Below are 15,317 nucleotides of genomic sequence, written 5' to 3'. Positions count from 1 at the left end.
TAGGGCTCCATCACTCAGATACCATTGTCAAACATCCCTCCCAAGTTTGGCACTGGCTCCATAAGAGGAAAAAAAGTTTTTCTGTTGGAGCTGGGTTGCTGGCAGGAGACCTTCAGAGATATGCAGTGTGTCAGTTCTCTCTCCCATCTACTGCCACCATGTAAGTATTCTCCAAAAATAAGTCTTTCCCTACTAAAAAATTTTCATGCCCTAAGCCTCCCTGTTCCTTTCCCCTCTGGCCACAGATTCAGCCTCTAAGACAGCTACAGTGGTAGCTGCTGTCTTTTTTTATTTGTTCCATCATTAGCATCTGTCCTTCCTCTGTGGATCAATGGTTTGAATCAGTGACCTTTTAACTACACAGCATGATAAGCAGATTGGAGGTAAATCTCTGGTACTAATGTGTGTGGAGGAGGGATGAGGAGGGGGATAAGGAGTCAGGTAGGTGGGGGAGAATGAGGGCTGCATGACTGAATTGGGGTTAGAATGTGAACTGTAGAACTGAGTGATGGGGTGCAAGAAGAAAAAGTTGATTCAGGGACTTGGAGGGGAGTGGGACAAAAAGGCACTTGACTTTGACAGAGAGAGGCCTAATATGACAAGTGAAGAACGGATACTGCACAGATCAGGACAGCAGAGGGGATTAGAGTGTGGATTGGAGGATTGCACGAGGAAGGAGAACATACACTCAGACAAGGTGAAAGGGGAAAGGAGGAGGTTTGGGGAGGAGACAGAGGAATTTAGTGACTGAATGAGAGCACTGAAGCCTAAGGATTGGGGAGAGGAATTAACATGATTTAGGAGGGCCAGAGAAGGCAGTAGCATTAGCATCTGCATTTGTGGAGAACTCTTTTTGCTACTTTCATCTGGCGGAAGCTTTGATGGAGTTACCCTCTGGAAGATCTTGGTGCCCTTGTCAGCTGGCACTCTAGCAGATGCCCACCTGACATCAGGGCTAAGCCTACTGCTCTTAGAGCAACGGCACAGATGGATACAAATTTGATAAAGAACAGTATTGCTGGACTTTCTAGCACACAAATACTCTCTCCAGCTGGCACATTCTTAAGTTCTCTAGAATGCAGTCCACCACACCATCCTGGTAATTCTCATATGAAAGGGGAACCACCAGTTGGCACCTCAAGAGCCTTACAAGCTGTCCCTTCTACTATTTCTTATTCAAGTTTACCAGACAGCGGGTTGGGCTCCAGCTTTGTTTTTATTGTTTGACGACTGTTCTTGGATAATTGGTTCTTTCCTGTTTTAAACTGAGTTTCTTTCTCTTCTATGTTATTTATTTATTTGCTGCATTTGTATCCCACATTTTCCTACACATTTGCAGGCTCAATGTGGCTTACATTATGCCGCAATGGTGATAACCATTAGCGGAATGATAAGTATAGAGAAGAGTTACACTTAAGGTATATAAGAATATCAAGCAAATTAGATATTAAAGATAAAATATCAAGTGAATTAGAAGTAAATAAATAAATATATATCCAACTGACCAACTCTCTTGGCTCTAACCTCGACTTCTCTTCACCACATTGAACTCTCTCCTCAAGGTGCCCCCTCCCCCAACTCCCCCTTCATTATCTCCTCAGACCCTTGTTGAATTCTTTCACGACAAGGTTCAAAAGATAAACCTTGAATTCTCTACCTCGCCACCTCTCCCTCCACTAGTCTGTTCCCCTCTCTCTCCTTCCCCTCATTCTTTTTCCTCCTTTCCTGAAGTTACTATAGAGGAAACTACACTTCTCCTTTCTTCCTCAAAATGTACCACCTGTTCCTCTGATCCCATTCCCACCCACCTTCATAATGCCATCTCACCTGCTCTTATTCCTTTTATCTGTCACATTCTCAACCTCTCACTTTCCACTGCAACTGTCCCTACTGCCTTTAAACATGCTGTGGTCACACCTCTCCTTAAGAAGCCTTCACTCGACCCTACTTGTCCCTCTAATTACCGACCCATCTCCCTCCTCCCTTTTCTCTCCAAATTACTTGAGCGTGCTGTTCACCGCCGCTGCCTTGATTTTCTCTCCTCACATGCCATTCTTGACCCACTACAATCTGGTTTTCGCCCTCTCCACTCAACCGAAACTGCTCTTACTAAAGTCTCCAATGACCTATTACTGGCTAAATCTAGAGGTCTCTATTCCATCCTCATTCTTCTTGATCTTTCCGCTGCTTTTGACACTGTCGATCACAGCATACTCCTTGATATCCTGTCCTCACTTGGATTCCAGGGCTCTGTCCTTTCCTGGTTCTCTTCCTACCTCTCCCTCCGCACCTTTAGTGTTCACTCTGGTGGATCCTCTTCTACTTCTATCCCTCTGCCTGTCGGCGTACCTCAGGGTTCTGTTCTTGGTCCCCTCCTCTTTTCTATCTACACTTCTTCCCTTGGTTCATTAATCTCAGCCCATGGCTTTTCCTACCATCTCTATGCTGATGACTCCCAAATCTACCTTTCTACCCCTGATATCTCACCTTGCATCCAAACCAAAGTTTCAGCGTGCTTGTCTGACATTGCTATCTGGATGTCTCAATGCCACCTGAAATTAAACATGACCAAAACCGAACTTCTCATTTTTTCCCCCCAAACCCACCTCCCCACTCCCCCCGTTTTCTATTTCTGTTGATGGCTCTCTCATTCTCCCTGTCTCCTCAGCTCGAAACCTTGGGGTCATCTTTGACTCTTCTCTCTCCTTTTCTGCTCACATCCAGCAGACCGCCAAGACCTGTCGTTTCTTTCTTTACAACATCCGTAAAATCCGCCCCTTTCTTTCCGAGCACTCTACCAAAACCCTCATCCACACCCTTGTCACCTCTCGTTTAGACTACTGCAATCTGCTTCTTGCTGGCCTCCCACTTAGTCACCTCTCCCCTCTCCAGTCGGTTCAAAACTCTGCTGCCCGTCTCGTCTTCCGCCAGGATCGCTTTACTCATACTACCCCTCTTCTCAAGTCGCTTCACTGGCTCCCTATCCGTTTTCGCATCCTGTTCAAACTTCTTCTACTAACCTATAAATGTACTCATTCTGCTGCTCCCCAGTATCTCTCCACACTCGTCCTTCCCTACACCCCTTCCCGTGCACTCCGCTCCATGGATAAATCCTTCTTATCTGTTCCCTTCTCCACTACTGCCAACTCCAGACTTCGCGCCTTCTGTCTCACTGCACCCTGCGCCTGGAATAAACTTCCTGAGCCCCTACGTCTTGCCCCTTCCTTGGCCACCTTTAAATCTAGACTGAAAGTCCACCTCTTTAACATTGCTTTTGACTCGTAACCACTTGTAACCACCTGCCTCCACCTACCCTCCTCCTTCCTGTACACAATAAGTGATTTGATTTGCTTACTTTATTTTTTGTCTATTAGATTGTAAGCTCTTTGAGTAGGGACTGTCTTTCTTCTATGTTTGTGCAGCGCTGCATATGCCTTGTAGTGCTATAGAAATGCTAAATAGTAGCAGTAGTAGTATAACAGGTATATAAGAACAAGGACAATGTAAAACATTCAATAATGTCAATGTAATTAAAGTAACCAGAATAAAGGAATCAATGTTGGTTTGTTCTGGTGCATTTTTGGTGTCAAGTCTTTTATGAAGGATTCTTGTTATAAGTCTCTTTGAATAAGTTTGTCCTTAGTAACTCCATTTTTAACTCCGTAAACCACTTTGACTTATGCTCAGAAAAAGTGGTATACCAAGTTTTATAATAAACAAACAACCCAGGTCTGCGAAAGGGCTGCAAGAAGTGGCACTAAAAGATTTGTGGGGACTGAATGCTTGTACAGAGGGATTGCTTAAGGCAGTAATTGCTAGGGAGGTAAAGTTTTCTCAGGAGTCTCTAATGAGGAACTTTATCAAAAGCTTTCTGAAAATCTAGATACACTACATCAACCAGTTCACCTTTATCCACATGTTTATTCATGCCTGCAAAAAAAATGAAGCAAATTGGTGAGGCATGAATAAACATGTGGCTAAAGGTGAGCCAGTTGATGTAGTGTATCTAGATTTTCAGAAAGCTTTTGATAAAGTTCCTCATGAGAGACTCCTGAGAAAATTAAAGTCATGGGATAAGAGGTAAGGTTCTGGTGTGGATTAGGAGTTGGTTATTGGACAGAAAACAGAGGACAGGGTTGAATGGTCATTTCTCTCAATGGAAGAAGGTGAACAGTGGAGTGCTGCAGGGATCCGTAGTGGGACTGGTGCTATTTAACATATAAATGATATGGAACTCGGAACGACGAGTGAGGTGACTGAATTTGCAGATGATACACTATTCAAGGTTGTTAAAGCATGTGTGGACTGTGAAATATTGCAGGAAGAACTTAGGAAATTGGAAGACTGGGCATCCAAATGGCAGATGAAATTTAATGTAGACAAATGCAAGATGATGTGCATTGGAAAGAATAATCCGAATCATAGTTACCCTTATCACCTCTTGCTTAAGACTATTGCAACTTGCTTCTCACAGGCCTCCAACTAAGCCATCTCTCTCCCCTTCAATCTGTTTAAAATTCTGCTGCATGACTTACATTCCGCCAGTGTCGCTATGCTCATATTAGCCCCCCTCCTCAAGTCACTTCATTGGCTATCTGTTTCTGCATATTGTTCAAACTCCTCTTACTGACTTACAAGTGCATTCACTCTGCAGCTAGTCAGTACCTCTCCACTCTTATCTCTCCCTACACTACTCTCCAGGTACTCCGTTCATTGAGTAAATCTCTCTTATCTGCACCTCCACTGCTAACTCTATAGATTCCGTTCCTTTTATCTTGCTGCACCATATACCTGGAATAGACTTCCTGAGCCAGTACGTCAAGATCCATCTCTGGCCATCTTCAAATCTAGGCTAAAAGCCCACCTTTTTGATGCTGCTTTTAACTCCTAACCCTTTCTCACTTCTTCAGTACCCATGTATTATCATTCCCACCTTAGAAATTCCCTTATCCCTTATTTGTCCTGTTTGTCTGTCCTATTTAGATTGTAAGCTCTGTCAAGCAGGAACTGTCTTCTTCATGTCCAGTGTACGTCTAATAGCACTATAAAAAATGATAAGTAGTAGTAGTAGTATGCTAGGGTCCTCCTTCGGGGTCAGCACTCAATAAAAAGATCTGGGTGCCGTTGTAGATAACATACTGAAATCTTCTGCTCAGTCTGTGGCAGCAGCCAAAAAAGCAAACAGGATGCTAGGAACTATTAGGAAAAGGATGGTGAATAAGACTGAAAATACTATAATGCCTTTGTATCACTCCATGGTGCGTCTGCACCTTGAGTATTGCGTTCAGTTCTGGTCACCATATCTCAAAAAAGATATAGCAGAATTAGAAAAGGTTCAAAGAAGAGCAACCAAAATGATAAAGGAGATGGTACTCCTCTCACATGAGGAAAGGCTAAAGAGATTAGGGCTCTTCAGCTTGGAAAAGAGACGGCTGAGGAGAGATACGATCGGGATCTACAAAACCCTCAGTGGTACAGAATGGGTAAAAGTTAATCGATTTTTTTACTCTTTCAAACAGTACAAAGACTAGGGGACACTCTATGAAGTTACATGGAAATACTTTTAAAACAAATAGGAGGAAATATTTTTTCACTCAAATAATCAAGTTCTGGAACTCATTGCCAGAGGATGTGGTAACGGCAGTTGGTGTAACTGGGTTTAAAAAAGGTTTCTGGAGGAAAAGTCCATAATCTGCTATTTTGATATATATGGGGAAGCTATTGCTTGCTCTGGAATTGGTAAAATGGAATGTTGCTACTATTTGTTCAGTTTTGGAGGCCGTATCTTGTTAAGGATGTAAAAAGAATTGAAGTGGTGCAAAGAAAAGCTACGAGAATGGTATGGGATTTGCGTTACAAGACGTATGAGGAGAGACTTGCTGAACTAAACATGTATACTCTGGAGGAAAGGAGAAACAGGGGTGATATGATACAGACGTTCAAATATTTGAAAGGTATTAATCCGCAAACGAACCTTTTCCGGAGATGGGAAGGTGGTAGAACGAGAGGACATGAAATGAGACTGAAGGGGGGCAGACTCAAGAAAAATGTCAGGAAGTATTTTTTCACGGAGAGAGTAGTGGATGCTTGGAATGCCCTCCCGCGGGAGGTGGTGGAAATGAAAACGGTAATGGAATTCAAACATGCGTGGGATAAGCATAAAGGAATCCTGTGCCGAAGGAATGGATCCTCAGGAGCTTAGTCGAGATCGGGAGGCGGGGCTGGTGGTTGGGAGGCAGGGATAGTGCTGGACAGACTTGTACGGTCTGTGCCAGAGCCGGTGGTGGGCAGCGGGACTGGTGGTTGGGAGGCGGGGATAGTGCTGGACAGACTTGTACGGTCTGTGCCAGAGCCGGTGGTTGGGAGGCAGGGCTGATGGTTGGGAGGTGAGGATAGTGCTGGGCAGACTTATATGGTCTGTGCCAGAGCCGGTGGTTGGGAGGAGGGGCAGGTGGTTGGGAGGCGGGGATAGTGCTGGGCAGACTTATACGGTCTGTGCCCTGAAGAGCACAGGTACAAATCAAAGTAGGGTATACACAAAAAGCAGCAAATATGAGTTATCTTGTTGGGCAGACTGGATGGACCGTGCAGGTCTTTTTCTGCCGTCATCTACTATGTTACTATTTGGGTTTCTGCCAGGCACTTGTGACCTGGATGGATCGGTCACTGTTGGAAACAGGATACTGGGCTAGATGGATCACTGGTCTGACTCTGACCCAGTATGGTTATTCTTATGTTCTTAGTTTACTTCTTTTTCTCAAGAGGTTGTAGAAAAATTTACTAAAAGTCAATACCGAATTCTACAAAGGGAAGAAGGGCTTTCATGTCTATCTGGAATTGTTATTTGCAAACTATCTCCCATAAGGCCAGAAGTGCTGTACTGAACAGGTTTCAGAGTGTTTCTTTGCCTGGGTAGGGAAGGGTGGATTGGGAATACTGGACGTTATCCTTTCATGGATTGCCTAGGGTCATAAGAGTTCAGATGCTAGGTCATCTCAGTGAATGTTTAAGATATGGGTCAAAGTAGGGTTAGGGGAGGAGGGCGAACTTGTACACAACTGTGAAATTTGAAAGGAATATAGGGTAGTTAGGGGGGAGGGTAAAGGAGTCCTCTTATAAATTAAAAATGGGATCAAGTTTTATCTAGTTTTGTCTAGATTTGTTGTTTAGTTGTTCGACCTTGGCTTTGTTTGATACTGAATAAAAATCATTACAATAGTGGGTAGGGGTTGGGGGGTTGTAATTGTTAAAAATTTGATGACCGTCTGTACTTCTGTTTATTCGTTGATGGATTTGATTACATTGACTTGTCATCAATACCAATTGTTGAAACATAAACGTCAATACTGGTATTTCTCTTTTGAATAAGCATTTGTTGGTTGTAGACATGAAGGTTGCTCCCTTGCAAGCTGCATTTGTTGCAGGTATTAAGATGAAATGTTACAGGAGTTTTTAAATTTGAGATGATGAAGAAAACAAGTACTGTCTCCTGAGATTCTCCTAAGGAGAAATTTTAAGTAGGGCTTCCATTTTGATTAAAATTTGAATCACAATTGCGCGATTAAAATGTATGCTATTTTTGTCCTACTGCAGCTCCTTGTGACTCTCTGGGCAAGTCATTTAACCCTCCACGGCCCAGAGTCACAAGGAGCTGAAGTGAGGAAAAAAATAACATACCTTTTAATCGCGCAATTAATTGCTGCTTGTCCTGGGATTTGTAGAATGGAGTGTTGCCACAATTTGGGTTTCTGCCAGGTACTTGTGACCTGGCTTGGTCACTGTTCGGAAAACAGGATACTGGGCTAGATGGACCACTGGTCTGACCCAGTATGGCTACTCTTATGTTCTAAACAACATACCTTTAATCACGCAATTAATCGTGATTAAAAAATGTAGCCCTAAATAAAGAATAAAAAGTAATGAAAAGATATATACAAATTGACAAATAACAAATTAAAGAATCTAAAACAGCATGCAGAATAGTTATAAACAGCCTTACAGTTTTCACAGCCTACTTTTAAAATGCAGCCCTAATTGTAAGGTGGTCTTAAGATTACCTACATATGAAACAATGCCAATTTTTAACTTATCTGCCTGGTAAGAAAAAGCTCATGCTGGATGATCAACAAGAAATGGATTAATTAGTATCAGAGTTTGACTTATCAGCTTTTTCTTGAGGATTTCCAAAATACTAATAATTCTAGATTTGTAAATGAGAGAGATAAACTATGTTGAGGCAGTACTTTAATGAGGAGAATATGTTGTATTATGGGGTGAAGGTGATATTGCTACAGCCACATAGCTCAAAGGTAAAGTGTTTTTGGCTTTAAGGTCTAGAGTATTTGCTCTGGGTGATACTTTTTTTCCTTAAGTATCCTTGTAAATGTTTAATTACCTTTCAAACAAAGGAATATATATTCTGGGATTCTCTGCAGCTGCAAAAGATTCTGCAAAGTCATGAAGGGCAACAATCTTAGGTGACTGAGATTATCTGGGTTGTTTTTTTTAATATATGCTGTAAGTGCTTCTTTTACAAAGCTGCGCTAGTGATTCCTTCACAGCAAATGAGAGGAAGCCCACTCTATTTCTATGGGATTCCTCTCACTTGCCGCACGGGAATCAATAGTGCAGCTTTGTAAAAAAAAAAAGCTCTAAATGTGTTAGGTCTAATTTAGTTGGATGTTGAATATTGATTACCCTTCTGTTTCTTAAAGTTTTTACTGCTTTTTCTTGTGAGGTGGCTGGTTGAATTTGTTTATTACCTCTATCATTTGGAAGATTTTCCTTTTCCTGTATTCAGTTGTAAAATGCACTATCTTAAAAATTTCCAATTTAAAAAAAGCAGGGTTTGGGAGATGTAATGGGTAGAAAGGAATATTTGGGAAGGAGACAGTGGGGATTTGGAGATTTAGGAGAATATAGGAGGGTAGGATGAAAGATGAAGGACAGATTAGGAGGGGGAAGTATGGGAATTGGAGGAATTAGTAGGAGAGCTAGAGGAAAACAGTTGCCCTACAAAGGGAGGGAAGAATGAGTACTAGTGGAGGAAAGAGGCCTGGAAATAGGGGAAAAAAAGAAGCCCAGGTATTTAGTGGGACAGTAGGAACATGGAGACTGAAAGGAGAAGGAAAATAAGAAGTGGAAGAAAGAGAAGCCTAAGGAGGAGAAATCAGGGACTCAGAGTAAGTTTGGGCAGATGAATGAAATGGAGAATGGGAAGCTGGAGTGGAAGAAAAGAAAGGCCAAGGACAGGGAGGGGGCAGCAAGGATTCAGGTTAGGGAGCAAGTATGGGCATGATGATTGGGTACAAAGGGCAAGCCCAAAAAGAGAAATGCTGCAAGAGCAGGAGCCAATGAAATGAGCGAAATAAAATATATGTACCCCTGATACATGGTGTGTAATAAGTTGTTTTATTAACTGATACTACATAGTATATAGATAGTTTTTAGAAGGGAGGTATTTGTAAGCATAAATTAACAATTCATTTTTTCATACATTTATTGTGTTTTTACCGGTAGACACTTTGCTGTTTTGTATGGGCTATTTCATAATATGCCTGGACGTTTTTTGGTATGGTGAGTTGTATGGGGAAATGTCCTAATTATGCTCTAAACCCGTTGTTGAGGGAGGGGGGAGAAGGGTCTGAGCATACAGAACTTTTAACCTGTGATGATTGCATGTGTGGTGTGTCACATATTATCAAGTGCATCCTGACAGAAAAGAAGGTTGGTCTTTTGTGAGCAATGGCTCTTTTCTCAGATGGTAAAACAATTCTCTCCATTAGCAATGACACCTGACAGAGTGCCAAGCACCATGACTTTCTACAACACACTCTAGTTCTGGTGTTTGTAATACAAATAGTAATTGCTAACCTTTGCTAAATCAAGGGGTGTTTTTACTTCTTCCACTGCTGACTCGGCCTCAACAAAAAGAGCAGCCTCCTGCTTGTTGCGCCCCTTACGCCGCCCCTTCCTGGTTTGGTCTCCAAGGCCCAACTTCTGTACCTCCGAACCCTCTACATGGTAAGAAACAAAGTGAAAGGTATGAGATGCAGAGAAAACATCTGTTGAAACCCTGAATGAATTCCGTTTCAGCACACACAATCAGGCCCATGCAGCTGATGCTCTATGGGTTAGTGCCTTTTCAAATCTGACTCCGGTGCTGCTGCATAAAGCAGCGGTTCTAAATCCAATCCTTGTGACACATCTAGCCAGTCAGGTTTTCTGGATATCCACAATGAACATGCATGAAATAGATCTGCACACAAAAGAGTTACTGCGTGCAAATCTCTCACATATATATTTATTTAGGATATCCTGAAAACTCAACTGGCCAAATTGAGAACCACTAGCCTAAAGAATTTCTGATATTGTACGACAGTAGGTAAATATTTAAGAGATCTACTGGGCAGGGGCTGCACATGTCACTTCAGTAGCAATGGCTTATTCCCACCGAGGTCCTCATTTACTAACATGTACAAATTGTTTTAACATATATTAACATTCATAGGCCCCATAGAGAATAACAGGGCTTGCATTAACATGTGTTAAATCATTAACCAAAGAAACCAAAAGCTTTCAAAAATAACTACACAGTACTGATTACTTAAACACTTGCTCTGACCCACCTGATAGTCCTCAGACACAGTATATAGCAGTGTTTCTCAACCCAGTAATCGGGGAACCCCCAGTCAGTCTGGTTTTCAAGATATATCATGCATATTCTTTGTGGATATTTGCATACAATGGAGGCAAGGAATGCAACTTTATTTCATACATATTCATTGTTGATATCCTGAAACCAGACTGGCTTGGGATTTCCCAAGGACTGGGTTGAGAAATCCTGGTTAGGGTTGATGGGTTGAAGGGAAGAGGTAGGTTAAGAGGGAGACAAAGAGACACGTTCAAACACTGTTACTAATTTAATTTTAACTTAAAATTGTTTGCTGTTTTACGGACACAAACAATGTAGGCCATGCAGATGACGTTTAAAGTGAGCAAGTGCAAAGTGATGCACGTGGGAAAGAGGAACCCGAATTATAGGTACGTCATGCAATGTTAGGAGTCACGGACCAAGAAAGGGATCTAGGTGTCGTCATTGATGATATGTTGAAACCTTCTGCTCACTGTGCTGCTGCGGCTAAGAAAGCAAATAGAATGTTAGGTATTATTAGGAAAGGAATAGAAAACAAAAATGAGGATGTTAATGCCTTTGTATCGCCCCATGGTGCGACCACACCTCGAATACTGTGTTCAATTCTGGTCGCCGCATCTCAAAAAAGATATAGTGGAATTAGAAAAGGTATAGAGAAGGGCGACGAAAATGATAAAGGGGATGGGACGACTTCCCTATGAGGAAAGGCTAAAGCGGCTAGGGCTCTTCAGCTTGGAGAAAAGGCGGCTGAGGGGAGATATGATAGAGGTCTATATAATAATAAGTGGAGTTGAACAGGTAGATGTGAAGCGTCTGTTCATGCTTTCCAAAAATACTAGGACTAGGGGGCATGCGATGAAGCTACAATGTAGTAAATTTGTTTCAACAATTTTTATTGATGAATTCACATGTAGGCATATTTTCAAAGCACTTAGCCTTCTAAAGTTCCATAGAAACCTATGGAACTTTGGAAGGCTAAGTGCTTTGAAAATATGCCTGCATGGTATACAAGTCCATATCAGTCTATATAAATCTTATAACAAATAATTCTATTGCATGTTAATGAACCTGAAACTTTTATCATCAATGTTTTCCAATCTTTTCTCCCCTATCCCTTCCCTCTTGTCTTCTTATATATTTAGAATGTGTACATGTATAATTACAATACAGTTGTGTAACTATTAACAATAAACTTTTATATTAAATTCCAATATTTATAACTCGTGTTTTACTCTATGTATTGTCCCATCAGTATTTGCAGGCGGGACTTCTTAATGCGCTCTTTCAATGGATTGCTCTCCTGGCTAATAATATACATGTCCCTCCAATGTGCATTGAGTATTATCCTTCCCGATTCTATATCCCCCCCTTCTCCCCCCACCCTCCCCCTCTACTCTTCTGGAACTTACTCTTTACTTCATGGTTTAGTTACCTCTACCTCTCCACATATTATACCTACCAGAGTGTAGATTATTGTCTTTGCTTCCTTTGGCACTTTACACCTCCTTCTTTATGTACCTCCCTATCTGAGTATTCCCCAACTAACCTCCCCCACCTTTCCCTTTATAGTATGGGCAGATTATTAAGCACTGCGCTTCTCGCTTTACAATGTAGTAAATTTAAAACAAATAGGGGAAAATGTTTCTTCACTCAACGTGTAATTAAACTCTGGAATTCGTTGCCACAGAATGTGGTAAAGGTGGTTAGCTTAGCGGAGTTTTAAAAAGGTTTGATTGCTTCCTAAAGGAAAAGTCCATAGACTGTTATTAAATGGACTTGAGGAAAATCCACTATTTCTGGTATAAGCAGTATAAAATGTTTTGTACATTTTTGGGATCTTGCTGGGTATTTGTGACCTGGATTGGCCACTGTTGGAAACAGGATGCTGGGCTCGATGGACCTTTGGTCTTTCCCAGTATGGCAATACTTACTTACGTACTTATTATAAACCAACGAAATTCTGTAAGCCAAACAGTGGGAATTTATCAGCTTTAAAATGCTTCCTAATATCTCTACACAAAACAGATAGCACACACAAGGTCATTCTTGTTTACAAGGGCTGAAGCTTAGCTGTAAAGGAAAGGAGCAGGGAAGAAAGATCCTTGTAGCAGCTGCTGGATAAGGCACAAATCACAGCACCAGTGCTTAAAGACTTAGACAAATGCCAAGTTCACTTGAGTTTCACTACTATTAGACATTAATTAAAAAGTTTATTTCTATGTATCCAATGATTTCTGGTGGACTTGGCATCCACTGCAATACATGCTTCATCCAGAGAACCAGTGAAATTAAAGCTAAGCAGATGGCATTAAGCAAAAGGATTCTGATTCACACTGTGGGTGCAGTGCCAGGCACAGAGCCATAGAACACAATATTATTCTTTTGTATACCCCTGGAAGTGTAAAACAGCCTATACTTTGATTTTAAAATGGACTAGCATTAAATGCTACTCCTTACTCCTTTTTTTTTTTTTTTTTTACATTTTTATACCTCTTTATTGTAAACCAGAAAGCGAATGCTACATACCTGTAGAAGGTATTCTCCGAGGACAGCAGGCTGATTGTTCTCACTGATGGGTGACGTCCGCGGCAGCCCCTCCAATCGGAATCTTCACTAGCAAAAGCCTTTGCTAGCCTCGCGCGCCAATGCGCACCGCGCATGCGCGGCCGTCTTCCCGCCCGAAACCGGCTTGAGCCGGCCAGTCTCATGTGTAGCAAGACAAAGACAAGGGAAGACACAACTCCAAAGGGGAGGCGGGCGGGTTTGTGAGAACAATCAGCCTGCTGTCCTCGGAGAATACCTTCTACAGGTATGTAGCATTCGCTTTCTCCGAGGACAAGCAGGCTGCTTGTTCTCACTGATGGGGTATCCCTAGCCCCCAGGCTCACTCAAAACAACAACCATGGTCAATTGGGCCTCGCAACGGCGAGGACAGAACTGAGATTGACCTAAAAAATTTACCAACTAACTGAGAGTGCAGCCTGGAACAGAACAAACAGGGCCCTCGGGGGGTGAAGAACTGACTGCCCGAACCGACTGTCGCGTCGGGTATCCTGCTGCAGGCAGTAATGAGATGTGAATGTGTGGACAGATGACCACGTCGCAGCTTTGCAAATTTCTTCAATAGAGGCTGACTTCAAGTGGGCTACCGACGCAGCCATGGCTCTAACATTATGAGCCGTGACATGACCCTCAAGAGCCAGCCCAGCCTGGGCGTAAGTGAAGGAAATGCAATCTGCTAGCCAATTGGATATGGTGCGTTTCCCCACAGCCACTCCCCTCCTATTGGGATCAAAAGAAACAAACAATTGGGCGGACTGTCTGTTGGGCTGTGTCCGCTCCAGATAGAAGGCCAATGCTCTCTTGCAGTCCAATGTGTGCAGCTGACGTTCAGCAGGGCAGGAATGAGGACGGGGAAAGAATGTTGGCAAGACAATTGACTGGTTCAGATGGAACTCCGACACAACCTTTGGCAAGAACTTAGGGTGAGTGCGGAGGACTACTCTGTTATGATGAAATTTGGTGTAAGGGGCCTGGGCTACCAGGGCCTGAAGCTCACTGACTCTACGAGCTGAAGTAACTGCCACCAAGAAAATGACCTTCCAGGTCAAGTACTTCAGATGGCAGGAGTTCAGTGGCTCAAAAGGAGGTTTCATCAGCTGGGTGAGAACGACATTGAGATCCCATGACACCGTAGGAGGCTTGACAGGGGGCTTTGACAAAAGCAAACCTCTCATGAAGCGAACAACTAAAGGCTGTCCTGAGATCAGCTTACCTTCCACATGGTAATGGTATGCACTGATTGCACTAAGGTGAACTCTTACAGAGTTGGTCTTGAGACCAGACTCAGACAAGTGCAGAAGGTATTCAAGCAGGGTCTGTGTAGGACAAGAGCGAGGATCTAGGGCCTTGCTGTCACACCAGACGGCAAACCTCCTCCATAGAAAGAAGTAACTCCTCTTAGTGGAATCTTTCCTGGAAGCAAGCAAGATGCGGGAGACACCCTCTGACAGACCCAAAGAGGCAAAGTCTACGCTCTCAACATCCAGGCCGTGAGAGCCAGGGACCGGAGGCTGGGATGCAGAAGCGCCCCTTCGTCCTGCGTGATGAGGGTCGGAAAACACTCCAATCTCCAGGGTTCTTCGGAGGACAACTCCAGAAGAAGAGGGAACCAGATCTGACGCGGCCAAAAAGGAGCAATCAGAATCATGGTGCCTCGGTCTTGCTTGAGTTTCAACAAAGTCTTCCCCACCAGAGGAATGGGAGGATAAGCATACAGCAGACCCTCCCCCCAATCCAGGAGGAAGGCATCCGATGCCAGTCTGCCGTGGGCCTGAAGACTGGAACAGAACTGAGGGACTTTGTGGTTGGCTCGAGATGCGAAAAGATCCACCAAGGGGGTGCCCCACGCTTGGAAGATCTGGCGCACCACTCGGGAGTTGAGCGACCACTCATGAGGTTGCATAATCCTGCTCAGTCTGTCGGCCAGACTGTTGTTTACGCCTGCCAGATATGTGGCTTGGAGCACCATGCCGTGCCGGCGAGCCCAGAGCCACATGCTGACGGCTTCCTGACACAGGGGGCGAGATCCGGTGCCCCCCTGCTTGTTGACGTAGTACATGGCAACCTGGTTGTCTGTCTGAATTTGGATAATTTGGTGGGA

The 15,317-nt window shown here is 43.2% G+C and overlaps 1 protein-coding gene across 2 annotated transcripts in view; it reads right to left on the bottom strand.

Annotated features, from left to right (window-relative positions):
* Positions 1 to 15,317, bottom strand: part of TRIP4 (thyroid hormone receptor interactor 4) — a 269,161-nt gene that overhangs the window by 224,149 nt on the left and 29,695 nt on the right. For both annotated transcript variants that reach the window (XM_030188088.1, XM_030188095.1), the window contains exon 3: positions 9,874 to 10,016. In XM_030188088.1, coding sequence (XP_030043948.1) covers positions 9,874 to 10,016 — 143 coding nt within the window. The remainder of the gene's footprint in view (positions 1 to 9,873; positions 10,017 to 15,317) is intronic.

This window comes from Microcaecilia unicolor, chromosome 1 (genome assembly GCF_901765095.1).
Source record: "Microcaecilia unicolor chromosome 1, aMicUni1.1, whole genome shotgun sequence".
Classification (NCBI taxonomy): domain Eukaryota; kingdom Metazoa; phylum Chordata; class Amphibia; order Gymnophiona; family Siphonopidae; genus Microcaecilia; species Microcaecilia unicolor.
This window is presented reverse-complemented; position numbering and strand designations above follow the sequence as displayed.